Source organism: Perca fluviatilis, chromosome 15 (assembly GCF_010015445.1).
Source record: "Perca fluviatilis chromosome 15, GENO_Pfluv_1.0, whole genome shotgun sequence".
In the NCBI taxonomy this organism is placed as follows: domain Eukaryota; kingdom Metazoa; phylum Chordata; class Actinopteri; order Perciformes; family Percidae; genus Perca; species Perca fluviatilis.
In genome coordinates this window covers 37635532-37649647 of record NC_053126.1, presented here as the reverse complement: position 1 = coordinate 37649647, position 14116 = coordinate 37635532, and the positions used below count along the sequence as shown (strand labels likewise).

The 14116-nt window shown below is 40.5% G+C and overlaps 1 protein-coding gene across 6 annotated transcripts in view; it reads left to right on the top strand.

Annotated features, from left to right (window-relative positions):
• Window positions 1-11916, top strand: part of LOC120574735 (serine/threonine-protein kinase WNK4-like) — a 29719-nt gene extending 17803 nt beyond the window's left edge. For 2 of the 6 annotated variants that reach the window (XM_039825145.1, XM_039825144.1), the window contains exons 12-23: window positions 161-296; window positions 644-760; window positions 887-1042; window positions 1200-1254; window positions 1422-1532; window positions 2239-2747; window positions 4884-4932; window positions 5009-5092; window positions 5170-5593; window positions 5830-6032; window positions 7632-7726; window positions 11367-11916. In XM_039825145.1, the coding sequence (XP_039681079.1) occupies window positions 161-296; window positions 644-760; window positions 887-1042; window positions 1200-1254; window positions 1422-1532; window positions 2239-2747; window positions 4884-4932; window positions 5009-5092; window positions 5170-5593; window positions 5830-6032; window positions 7632-7726; window positions 11367-11369 (1942 nt within the window). In that variant the 3' untranslated portion in view covers window positions 11370-11916. Of the gene's footprint in view, window positions 1-160; window positions 297-643; window positions 761-886; window positions 1043-1199; window positions 1255-1421; window positions 1533-2238; window positions 2748-4883; window positions 4933-5008; window positions 5093-5146; window positions 5594-5829; window positions 6033-7631; window positions 7727-11366 lie in introns of those variants that run through there. The other 4 variants (XM_039825146.1, XM_039825147.1, XM_039825148.1 and 1 more) reach the window with 4 other exon arrangements.
• Window positions 11917-14116: the final 2200 nt, after the last annotated feature.

Genomic DNA, 14116 nt, shown 5'->3' with positions numbered 1-14116 from the left:
AGATAAATACGTTCATGAGAACAGAATAAAAAAGAAACTCATAAACCTTAAGTCCTCCCAAAGAAAGTTCACAGACGTGTTCCATAAACCACAAGAACCCCTTTTGTATTGTTTGTTTTTCCTCACATTTAAATGATCTTGTCTCTTCACTTCCACGTAGCAACGCCTCCGATGTGACCTCAGGTTTGAGTGACGGCAATGACGGCCAATCAGACAAGGACAACCAGGAAGTGACCAGACGCGAAGCTTTGAAGCAGTTCAGGGGGAAAGGGAGGGCTCGTCTGAGAATCACGGGGGTGATGTAATCTTTTAAGACTGCAACTAATGAATATATGTGTATATATATTTAATACATGTTCCTTGGGAGTGTGGAATCAGAGAAGTTTAATACTTGACTTAACTAATCAATTCATCTTTGCAGTTCATCAGCTTCATTAAGACAATGTGAATAATATAACACACTGTTTGTAACACTGTGTCATATTATAACTAATTCTACTGTTTTCTATTTCTTATACATTGTGTATTTTTTCTCCTATGTCTGCTTAATGTGTATTTGTGTTATTCTGATGTGTGTAATTTTTGCTGTATCACAGGAATTTCCCCAGTGTGGGATTAATAAAGTCTATCTTATCTTCTTCAGGTGTCAGACCAGGAGGACCGCGTGGTGGAGTGTCAGCTGCAAACTCACAACAATAAGATGGTCACCTTTAAGTTTGACCTGGACGGAGACAATCCAGAGGACATCGCCTCTGTGATGGTGAGCACAGACAGCCAATCAGAGATGATTGATGCGATGCTTTCGTATTTTTGCTAGGAAGTTGACTTTTGTTAAAGTTCTCTATGTTGGATTGGTTTAGCAACTCTTTGCCATGTCTGTGTTCAGATCCACAGAGACTTCATTGTGCCGACAGAGCGAGAAGGGTTCATCCTCCGCATGTATCACATCATCAAGAAGGCCGAGTCTATGATGCATCATCAGCAGCCAGCCGACACCCACAACTTATCTCACCTGAACGCCTCCAGGCCGCCCGAGAATACAGTATTGACATAAAGAATAAACACTCTTAGATTACATTTAACTCACGATTAATGGAATACTGCATTGGTCAAACTTTCTGACAGACGTCTAATAATTTTATCTTAATGATGTAGACTGAGACGTCTTTTTCCTAAATGTTATTTAATTTTGTCTTCAGCCGAACCTGCCGGCACAGAGCCTGTCCAAAACTCCGTCCTCGTCCTCACTTCCTGGTAAGAAAAGATGGAAACATATCTATCTGTCCATCTATCTAGGAATTAGCTTTATGTAGCATTAGTTGCTGTAGCCCCTGACTGTTGTGTTGTGATCCGATCCATGTAATTTAATCTTTACACGCCTAAGATAGGCCAACTTATCTATGGAGGCATTTTCCCATCAGACATTGCAGATGCTGAACCCTCATCTTTGAAGGGCGGACACTTTTACATCGGCCCTGAGGCCACTCCCTCTGTCAGACCGCTGAGGTCACAGTCTTTCCCCACCTCCTCAGGTACATGAACACCTCACCTATTCATGAAGTAAATACATTTTGTCCACTTTCCAATTTAGAACTTAAGGAAAGTCCAACATTTGAATACTCTTGTTCTCTGTCTTCAAATTGTGGGTTCCCTCAGGGAAGCGTCCTGGGGCCTCCGTTGTTTCCATTAAACCATATATAATTTTTTTTTTTTTTACTTTTGCTACTGTCATAATTAAACTTACACAAATGAACACAATTCTCACCAAAAAATGATTGCAGCTTGGTAAATGTGAATATTTTGTTTCTTCTTTCCTCTGTGACAAGGACGTCATCTTGGGCTTTGGGAAACACTGATCCATATTTTTCACAATTTTCTGACATTTTAGAGACCAGACAACTAATCCATTCATCCAGACAATAATCCACACATTAATCGACAGTGAAATAAATCAGTAGTGGCAGCTCTACATTCGATGGTGGATTTATTCTCATTCGATGGTTTTTTTCCTGGTTCCAGTCTTTGTGCTAAGCTCGGTTAAACATGCCTTACATCTGTCTCTGCACTAGACACAAAAGATGAAACAAAAGCAAAAGTCTACCTTCAGTATAAAACAGACACATTGACACATACATGAGAATTAAAGTTTCTACAATCACAGAAATAACTGTAGACTGACGATGACCATCTGATGTGTTTAAACTCTATGTTAATTATCTTACCCCCCTCCGTCTCCAGCTGCCTACCGTCAGCCCCTCCCCTACCCCATCCATTACCCCCACCCAGACTCTGCCCCTCCTCCTCTGTATAACCTCCCATCTCCCCCTTACTCCCCATACAGCGCCTCCTCCCCCAACTTCAACCAAATCTACAGTGACCCCTCCCTCCTCACCCCCTCCTCCTCTTCCTCTGCACCACCCCCTTCTCACTGGCCCCCCCCTGACCAGCCTCTCTTCTCTCTTGCCAACGTCCTCTCACTGGCCATGAGTATGGCCCACTCCTTCATGCCCCAACCTGGGACCCCCAACCAGGGCTTTCCCCCCCAGTTCCAGCCCATGTCTCCCCCATTCCCATCCCCTCTCTCTCCCCCCATTTCTCCATCCCTGGACCCTAAGCTCCATGCCTCCTCATCTGGTCCTTTCTCCTCCCAGCCATCCTTCAGCCCCCTCATCACTCAGACAGGCTCCGCACCCAACAGCCAGCAGGGGGGGCCGCCCGGCCGGACTATCGATGTCGCTCAGGGACTGGTGAGTTTGTTAGAAATAGTCTCACATTTCCAGCTCTATCTCCACAGCGCTGTGGAGTAACGTCTGACTACACCACAATTGCATTCTGGGATAGAAGACAAAAATGCACTGGGTTGTTGCATTTTAAACCAATCACAATCATCTTGGGCGGCGCTAAGTTCCAGACGCAGGGATGGTGGCTCTGCTAAATAGTCTCAGGAAGGAACTGGTTCTGGTGGAACATTTACACTCCCCAAAAGAAAACGCCACATCCAATATTAAATGAAGTTAACTGTTGATACAATACAGTAACGTGAGCTATTTAAATTAGCTGATACATGGTTAAACCTCATTGGCTCTTACCAGTGGATCTCCGTGTGTATTTCATCAATCCCACCAATCAGTCCCAAAATGTCCCAGTTTGAGAGGAAATGCCCTAAACATATTCTTTGTAAATCTTTACAATCATTCTCCGAAAGAACCAAGCAGGTCTGTTTGTTGCACCGTCCACATCTTCTTTTGTAGTTTTAGCTTCATTCCACCGGCTGCCCGTATATTTTAGGATCCATTTTGAAATTAATTTACTTGTGTTTAAATCCTTAAATGGTTTTGCCCCATCCTACCTGTCTGAGCTGCCTCATCCCTACACTCCGACCCGCTCACTCAGGTCAGCTGAACTACTGCGCCTGACTGTGTCCCTAAAACGAAGCAGAAACTTAAAGGGGATCGTGCCTTTGCTGTGGCAGCTCCACAAATATGGAATGAGCTACCTCTGCCTATTAGACCGGCTTCTTCACTGTCTACTTTTAAATCTCTTCTTCAAACCCACCTTTTTTCCTCGGCCTTTCCCATCTGAGTCTGACATTTTTGTGCAAACATTTTTTACTGTGATACTGCTTCATGTTTTAAATGTTAAATGTTTTAAATGACTTCTACTTTGTTCTGTACAGCACCTTGTGCAACGTTTTTTGCTTTATATATGAATTTTGATTGATTGATTGATCTTCTTCATAACTTCACATATTCAGCATGTAGCTCGTTAGCTACAAGGTTGTTGTTGTTTCACGAAGCGAACAGAGTTTAAGAATGGAAACACAGAGAGCAGAAGGTGAGGGGCAAAGCATGACATCTTTATCCTGGAAATATACAGTACAGGCCAAAAGTTTGGACACACCTTCTCATTCAATGCGTTTCTTTTATTTTCATGACTATTTACATTGTAGATTCTCACTGAAGGCATCAAAATTATGAATGAACACGTGGAATTATGTACTTAACAAAAAAGTGTGAAATAACTGAAAACATGTCTTATATTCTAGTTTCTTCAAAGTAGACACCCTTTGCTCTGATTACTGCTTTGCACACTCTTGGTATTCTCTTGATTAGCTTCAAGAGGTAGTCACCTGAAATGGTTTTCCAACAGTCTTGAAGGAGTTCCCAGAGATGCTTAGCACTTGTTGGCCCTTTTGCCTTCACTCTGCGGTCCAGCTCACCCCAAACCATCTCGATTGGGTTCAGGTCTGGTGACTGTGGAGGCCAGGTCATCTGGCGCAGCACTCCATCACTCTCCTTCTTGGTCAAATACACTTGGGAACACTTTTAAAGTTTTCGCAATTTTCCAGACTGACTGACCTTCATTTGTTAAAGTAATGATGGCCACTCGTTTCTCTTTACTTAGCTGATTGGTTCTTGCCATAATATGAGTTCTAACAGTTGTCCAATAGGACTGTCGGCTGTGTATCAACCTGACTTCTGCACAACACAACTGATGGTCCCAACCCCATTAATAAGGGAAAAAGTCCACTAATTAACCCTGACAAGGCACACCTGTGAAGTGAAAACCATTTCAGGTGACTACCTCATGAAGCTCATTGAGAAAACTTTGAGGAACTCACACTTTTTTGTTAAGTACATAATTCCATATGTGTTCATTCATAGTTTTGATGCCTTCAGTGAGAATCTACAATGTAAATAGTCATGAAAATAAAGAAACACATTGAATGAGAAGGTGTGTCCAAACTTTTGGCCTGTACTGTACTTGTGTTTATCCAGGCTCAGAGTGGTTAGAGGAGACATATCATGGTCTGCATCTTAGAAACCGGGTTTCTGTAGTCTGGTCTCCATTCATTCATTCATTCATTCATTCATTCATTTCAGCCCCTCAGTTCTGTTCAGATGAAGGTTGGCTCAGCTCCACCCCCTCACGGTGAGTCTCTGCTGACATCACAAAGTGACATCACACCATACTGAACAGACTCCTGATCATGTGATCTGGTTCACAGGTCCACAGACTGTCTCTGCTTCCAGTGTTATCCAGGTGTCCTCTTCCATCGCACCGTCACCCAGACTGTCCCCCATACACGAGGGTAAGACACCCCACCCCCACACAGGACTAAGTTCACATCTACTGTTGTAAACAGACGGTCTTCTATTTCTCTTTCAGTGAAGAAACCTGCCATCCTCACCGTTGGTCGTTTTCAGGTGACGGCATCTAAAGACACCCCCGCTGTCCTTGACCAGGAGATCCGCCACATCAACCAGGCAATACCCACCACTCACTCCCCGCCTCCCTCTTTGTCGAACCAATCAGAGAGCTCAGAGAGCAGCACGGAGAAGCAGAGCGAATCAGAGAGCAGCCTCAGCACAGTGACTGTCTCCCCACCTGGTCAACCTCATGGTTACCATGACAACTCTGGAGGACAGGAGGAAGAGGAGGACAGGAAGATAAGGAGGGATCAGCGGCTGTGGGAGGGGTTGGCCGGCAGCTTCAGCCAATCACGGAGCCGCGCAGCACATTACATCAGCTCCGACGAATCAGAAAACGACGACGAGGAGCTGTGGGAGGAGCTGAACGAGCTACGTGAAAGGTGATTGTTCGATACAAATATTTTTAGAGGAATAGAGTGGTGGACCACCATGAGACTTTGTTTCATAAAACATACGTGAAACAAATAATATTTTGATCCTGTTTGTCAGTTTTAAAGATAATTTAACTGAAAAAAATCTTTGCCTCTCTATAATATATAACTGAAAGAATAACACCTTCTTCTTGAAAAGCTGAATTCATAACAAATAAAACCCACATGAATTACTTTAATCCCAGACACCAGGCAGAGGTGCAGAACCTGCAGGCCAATCAGAAGACAGAGATGGAGGAGCTGTACCTGCGGAAGGGTAAAGTCCCGCCCCCTGGTATCGTCTCTCCAGCCGCCATGATGAACCACCGCCACCGCCGCCTCTCCAAAACCGGAAACTACCCTCCTCGGAAAAACAGCCTGCAAAGACTAGACGTGGCGCCCCCTACAGGTCAGGAGGAAACACAGAAACTATTTATACTGATTTAACGTCATTTTTGGCATGGCAGTGATTTAGTGAGTTAGGACCGGTAGCATCACTGAAGTACCAATAATATAATGTTAAATCTAACACTCTGTTGCAAAATAAGTTACGATAAAATTCATATTGTGGCAAATAGCTTTCAAAATGAAAAAGCATTTCTAGTCCCTCCCTGTTTAGTCAGCCGGCTAATTTAACCGTAACCTTAGCTTTGTAGAGTTTGTGGGATTTCCCAAACTGAATAAATACCGCACAAACAAACATAAAACTGCTTTGCTAGCTCAATCATGTTGTAACTAAGACATCTACAACAACAATAATGAAGTTCTAGCGACAGATATAGCTCCTGTACATCCGTGAACTTCACATGTAGCAGCTATTTTAAACATAGCATGGAGTCAGCAAAACCAAACATTACCAGTAGCAGTTAAAGCTTTAGTGCTTAATATTTTTTGTCCGGTACATTCAAGCCATTCCCAAACGAGTTGCTACAAAGCTAATGAAGACTATCAGCTCCACACAACTCTCTCTGGATTTCTCAGAATGACTATAGCCGCTTTCCGACCAGGTAGTTACAGGAACATATTATAGGAAAAGTCCACTTCTAAGCAGTTCTACTAACTACTCTCCCCCAAAACCGTTTTTTCAATTTACATTCGCACTGGCCAGGTGGCCATAGGGACGGGTAAGGGAGTAGCCTAATGCAAGCACGGCAACGGTCTTTATAGCGTTAAAATAAGAAAACAAATACACCAAAAAAGTATGAACTACATACTAAATCTAATGTATATAGCATATTTGTCATAATTTAAACAAGTCTCCCGAAGAGAAACTGGTATCTTTCTATGCCCCGCCTCTGCCGGCTGTGTTGTGGACACGTGTGTGTGTGTGTGTGTGCATGTGTGTGTGCGAGCGGCGAGCTTGCGGCCGGGGCAGGCGCCTGCCGACTGTCGCCTCACTTCATGGAGCTTCTCACCACGAAAACTTTGAAGCAAATTGTCAATTCGGCATTCATTTTCACAAGACTGCCGATATTCGAAATGTAAACGTTGTCAGAAGTGAATTTAGTGATGAATAAGATGGCAAAAATTGTTAAAATTGTCCCGTTGTTGGTCTGTCTGTACCGGAAACCCGACCCTCGTTGACCTAGGTCCCTATGCTGAAAAGGGAACAGCGAAAAGACCCTGTCCTGAAGTAGGAGCTGAAAGAGTTACAGGAGCTGCAGCCAGAAGAACTTAAAAATCCCCAAATTGGTCCAGTCAGAACACGAGAAATAAAGAGTTGTAGGAATTTTATGTTCTAGGAACTTTCAGGGCGCTGCAGGGCGTTACAGGATGTAGCGTGGCCCAGCAGAGCATATATATATATACATACAGGGGTTAACTCGTGGAACATATTTAAATAATATTGTGCTCAACAAACAAAGAGTTGGTAATTTTTTGTTAAGTATAGAAGATAGTTTTGTTCAGTTTTTGTTTTGATTAGTTTTTGTACCTATGTGTATTCCTGATATGCACCGAGATAATGTCTTACTACTGTTGTGTAATATAAAATATGTTTATGGTTCAGGTATCATGAGGAAGAGGTCGGTCAGCAGCAGCAGCAGTGGATCTCAGGACCGAGTCGGGAGAGGCGTGACCTTTGCCCCCGAACACAGCTGCACAGTGAGTGAAGCCGTTAGCTTTAGCCTTGGCCTGTTAGCATGACATCATGACCTGGGTTTATTCAATTAGTCAGATCCTAACAGCAGTTATCTCAGGACACTTTACAGATAGATTACGTCTAAAACACACTCTATCATTTACAGAGACACTGATACAGATATACAGAGACACAGATATACAGAGACACTGATATACAGATATACAGATATACAGAGACACTGATACAGATATACAGATATACAGAGACACTGATATACAGATATACAGAGACACTGATACAGATATACAGATATACAGAGACACTGATATACAGATATACAGAGACACTGATACAGATATACAGATATACAGAGACACTGATACAGATATACAGAGACACTGATATACAGATATACAGATATACAGAGACACTGATATACAGATATACAGAGACACTGATACAGATATACAGATATACAGAGACAATGATACAGATATACAGATATACAGAGACAATGATACAGATATACAGATATACAGATATACAGAGACACTGATACTGATATACAGATATACAGAGACACTGATACAGATATACAGATATACAGATATACAGATATACAGATATACAGATATACAGAGACACTGATACAGATATACAGATGTACAGATATACAGATATACAGATATACAGATATACAGATATACAGAGACACTGATACAGATATACAGATGTACAGATATACAGATATACAGATATACAGATGTACAGATATACAGATATACAGATATACAGAGACACTGATACTGATATACAGATATACAGAGACACTGATACAGATATACAGAGACACTGATACAGATATACAGAGACAATGATACAGATATACAGAGACACTGATACAGATATACAGAGACACTGATACTGATATACAGATATACAGAGACACTGATACAGATATACAGAGACACTGATACAGATATACAGAGACACTGATACAGATATACAGAGACACTGATACAGATATACAGAGACAATGATACAGATATACAGATATACAGAGACACTGATACAGATATACAGAGACACTGATACAGATATACAGAGACACTGATACAGATATACAGATATACAGAGACACTGATACAGATATACAGATATACAGAGACACTGATACAGATATACAGATATACAGAGACACTGATACAGATATACAGATATACAGATATACAGAGACACTGATACAGATATACAGAGACACTGATACAGATATACAGATATACAGATATACAGATATACAGATATACAGAGACACTGATGGATATACAGATATACAGATATACAGGACACTGATACAGATATACAAGACACTGATACAGATATACAGATATACGGATATACGGATATACGGATATACAGAGACACTGATACAGATATACAGATATACAGATATACGGATATACAGGACACTGATACAGATATACGGATATACAGATATACAGATATAGATATACAGATATACAGGACACTGATACAGATATACAGATATACAGATATACAGATATACAGAGACACTGATACAGATATACAGATATACAGGACACTGATACAGATATACAGAGACACTGATACAGATATACAGATATACAGACACTGATACAGATATACAGATATACAGGACACTGATACAGATATAGATATACAGATATACAGAGACACTGATACAGATATACAGAGACACTGATACAGATATACAGATATACAGATATACAGATATACAGATATACAGAGACACTGATACAGATATACAGATATACAGATATACAGATATACAGAGACACTGATACAGATATACAGATATACAGATATACAGATATACAGATATACAGATATACAGAGACACTGATACAGATATACAGATATACAGATATACAGATATACAGAGACACTGATACAGATATACAGATATACAGAGACACTGATACAGATATACAGAGACACTGATACAGATATACAGATATACAGAGACACTGATACAGATATACAGATATACAGAGACACTGATACAGATATACAGATATACAGATATACAGAGACACTGATACAGATATACAGATATACAGAGACACTGATACAGATATACAGAGACACTGATACAGATATACAGATATACAGAGACACTGATACAGATATACAGATATACAGAGACACTGATACAGATATACAGATATACAGAGACACTGATACAGATATACAGATATACAGAGACACTGATACAGATATACAGAGACACTGATACAGATATACAGATATACAGAGACACTGATACAGATATACAGATATACAGATATACAGAGGCACTGATACAGATATACAGATATACAGAGACACTGATACAGATATACAGATATACAGAGACACTGATACAGATATACAGATATACAGAGACACTGATACAGATATACAGATATACAGAGACACTGATACAGATATACAGAGACACTGATACAGATATACAGATATACAGAGACACTGATACAGATATACAGATATACAGAGACACTGATACAGATATACAGAGACACTGATACAGATATACAGAGACACTGATACAGATATACAGATATACAGAGACACTGATATACAGATATACAGAGACACTGATACAGATATACAGATATACAGAGACACTGATACAGATATACAGATATACAGAGGCACTGATACAGATATACAGAGACACTGATACAGATATACAGATATACAGAGACACTGATACAGATATACAGAGGCACTGATACAGATATACAGAGGCACTGATACAGATATACAGATATACAGAGACACTGATACAGATATACAGATATACAGATATACAGAGGCACTGATACAGATATACAGATATACAGATATACAGAGGCACTGATACAGATATACAGAGGCACTGATACAGATATACAGAGGCACTGATACAGATATACAGATATACAGATATACAGAGGCACTGATACAGATATACAGAGGCACTGATACAGATATACAGAGGCACTGATACAGATATACAGATATACAGATATACAGAGGCACTGATACAGATATACAGATATACAGATATACAGATATACAGAGACACTGATACAGATATACAGATATACAGATATACAGATATACAGAGACACTGATACAGATATACAGAGGCACTGATACAGATATACAGAGGCACTGATACAGATATACAGATATACAGATATACAGAGGCACTGATACAGATATACAGATGTACAGATATACAGATATACAGAGGCACTGATACAGATATACAGATATACAGATATACAGATATACAGAGACACTGATACAGATATACAGAGACACTGATACAGATATACAGATATACAGAGACTCTGATACAGATATACAGATATACAGAGACACTGATATACAGATATACAGAGACACTGATACAGATATACAGATATACAGAGACTCTGATACAGATATACAGATATACAGAGACTCTGATATACAGATATACAGAGACACTGATATACAGATATACAGAGACACTGATACAGATATACGGATAAGGAGAAATATAATTAATAATGATTGTAACATTTGTTAGGAATGTGAGACTGACCTTTGATCTTTCCCTCCCAGTGAGAGAGAAGCTGCCAACTAACTGAGGAAATGAAGATTATGTCTGATGATGAAAACTGACAAAGAAGAGGACGGCACTTTATGAAAACCTGATTTTACTCTGCGATTTTTTTTGCAATATTTATTTTGATTCCGGATTTTATTTTCTTCTTCTATGTGTTTTTTATTTTGAATTGTGACTCGAACATTTTACAAAACATTTCAGCACTTTAGAAAGAAAAAATTGAGCCCCATGTGAGAACAGGTTCTTATTATTAATGTTTAACTCATGAGGTTCTGCAAGTTTACACTCAGAAAGCATTTAAAGATGGGGAAGGAGACAAAAATCACAAAGTCTTAAAAAAACCTGTCTCTCTGCAGAGAATATCAGAGAACTCTCTGAAAACATCCAGCATCTTTCACACTGCCTGCGTGGCGTGAGCGTGGCACGAGCGTGGCGTGCCACGAGCGTGGCGCGAGCGTGTCATCTGCGTGGCGTGTCCGTTTTTTCGGCTCCCATGGTAACAGGTTAGAGCTTGCACACTGTCTGTGTGACACGCGTGCATGCTAGAAATAGGACCGACAAATTCTTTTTACGCCACACGCAAGCGTGTTGGAAGCATTTCCAGACAAAATATAATAGGAAAAGATGTTTATATGTCATTTTGACACAAATACATTTAACAAATGACATTTTGATGTTTGAAAGTCTCTAGGTTTTGACATAATTGCAGATCTAAATGTAATTTAAAAAAATTATAATAAATGATTATTGATTTTAGAATATTGCACCTGTCAATCCAGAAGGAAATATTCTGGAGCCTATTCTGCCGTCAATTACAATGCTGTAATCAGATCAGTATATATTTATGTTTATTTTTATGGTAAACATCCATGTGTACAGACAAGGCTAGCAGCAGCAGCGCCATGTCACACACGTTTCTGGTGTGTAAAGACATAGAAAAATCCACACAGCTGCTACGCAGCAGAAACGCCACGCAGTCAGTGTGCAGGAGACCTAAGGTCTTAAAACTTTAAATGTAATTAGCGTCTGACTCTGAGCTCTCTGTGAGCACGGTGTTATCACTGCTGATTCTACAGGATTCTTCTTTCACTTTTTAACTCCTTTAGTCTGAATAATTTGATTTAAAGAGTTTTGTTCTTACATGAAGTCTCATCACTCACTCTGAATGTTCTCAGCTGATTGAATGGGTGTTGATATCAAGACCAGATATGTGAGGAGGCCCTACTCTTCCTCCTAGTTGGCTGAGTAGCATTATGCATCATCATGCATTGGCAAGATCGTTAAAAAGTGACACCATGGGAACAGATGATAATGGCCGTCTGCAGCTACTGTAGATGCAGCAGGCTGCTTCTGAACCAAATCTACCAGTCTGATATCAACCAGTCAATGACTGGGAACATTACAGAGGGGTGGTCTTCTGCACTTTTACAGTTTGGGTCGGGGTGGACGGGTCAAAATAACTCAAAACTGTCACCCAGGGAGACCAGTGTTCATGTCTAGTGTGAAACCAAATGTCAACATAGTTTTTTTCATATGTTTGTTATAGAGATGCACTGAATCCAGATTTTTGGGGTTGGGCCGAATACCTAATTCCCTGGTTGAGATTGTGCTGACTCCTCCTCCCATCCTCAGTCCATGAACCCAGTAAACACATGAATGAAGTCAACAGGGACTGTCCTTCCTTTGCCGTACCTGAAGTTGCTGCATTCTGGCTGCTGTCTGGAGATTCCTTCATGCACAACTCGTATTCTTTCAGATGCTTCATACCAAATGTTGGAACAGCGGCCATGTTGTGTATAGTTTAGGGTCCTCGCAACCACCAGACCAATCAGCATTGACCAGATTGAACATGTAGCTGGTCTTGAATGGTCTCCTTTGGACTGAAAGTACTGCCAAACAACAACTTTTTCTGCTCACCAGTTCCATGTCCACTTTCTCACAGCCTACTGCATTGAACGCTCCACCTACGTAAACACTTTCCTGTAATCAACGGCGCCGTCGTTACGGCGACCAGCGTAGCACGCCGAGTGACTGCGTAGGGTTCGGTTCGGTGGGAACACATTCTAAGGTTCAGCAGAAACCAGAACCCCCGTCATAAAGCCCAATATTCAGCCCAATCAGAATCCTGGATGTGTAAATACAGCAGCTTCCACTTCATGAATTAACACTTAGATCTGCTTATAACAACATGACATCTGTTATAAACGTCTATTACCTGTTTTACTGATTGAACTAAAGTAATCTGCTGTAGAGTTTCTGTCTGATTTATGATCTCAGTGTGTCTTATTTATTGATCATTTCACAGTAATTATTATAATATTTAGAGACTTATTTCAGTTTATAAAGTGTGTATCATTCACAAATATGAAGCCTGATATTTAAAATCTTTTTGCAACAATGTGTCCAATAAACAAAACAAAACCGAATCTGCGGAAATGTTGTTTTTTTACAGTTTTCCCCGGTGTGTGTGTGTGTTTGTGTGTGTGTGTGTGTGTGCGAGTGTGTGAGTGTCTGTGTGTGTGCGTGTGTGTGTGTCTCCGTGTGTGTATGTGTGTTTCTGTGTGTGTGTGTGTGTGTGTGTGTGTGTGTGTGTGTGTGTCTGTGTGTGTTTGTGTGTCTGTGTGTGTGTCTGAGTGTGTGTGTGTGTGTGTGTGTGTGTGTGTGTGTGTGTGTGTGTCTGTTTGTCATCCAACCCAATGCAAACAATCATTAACTATTATCCTGGAGATTACCAGTGTACATTTTT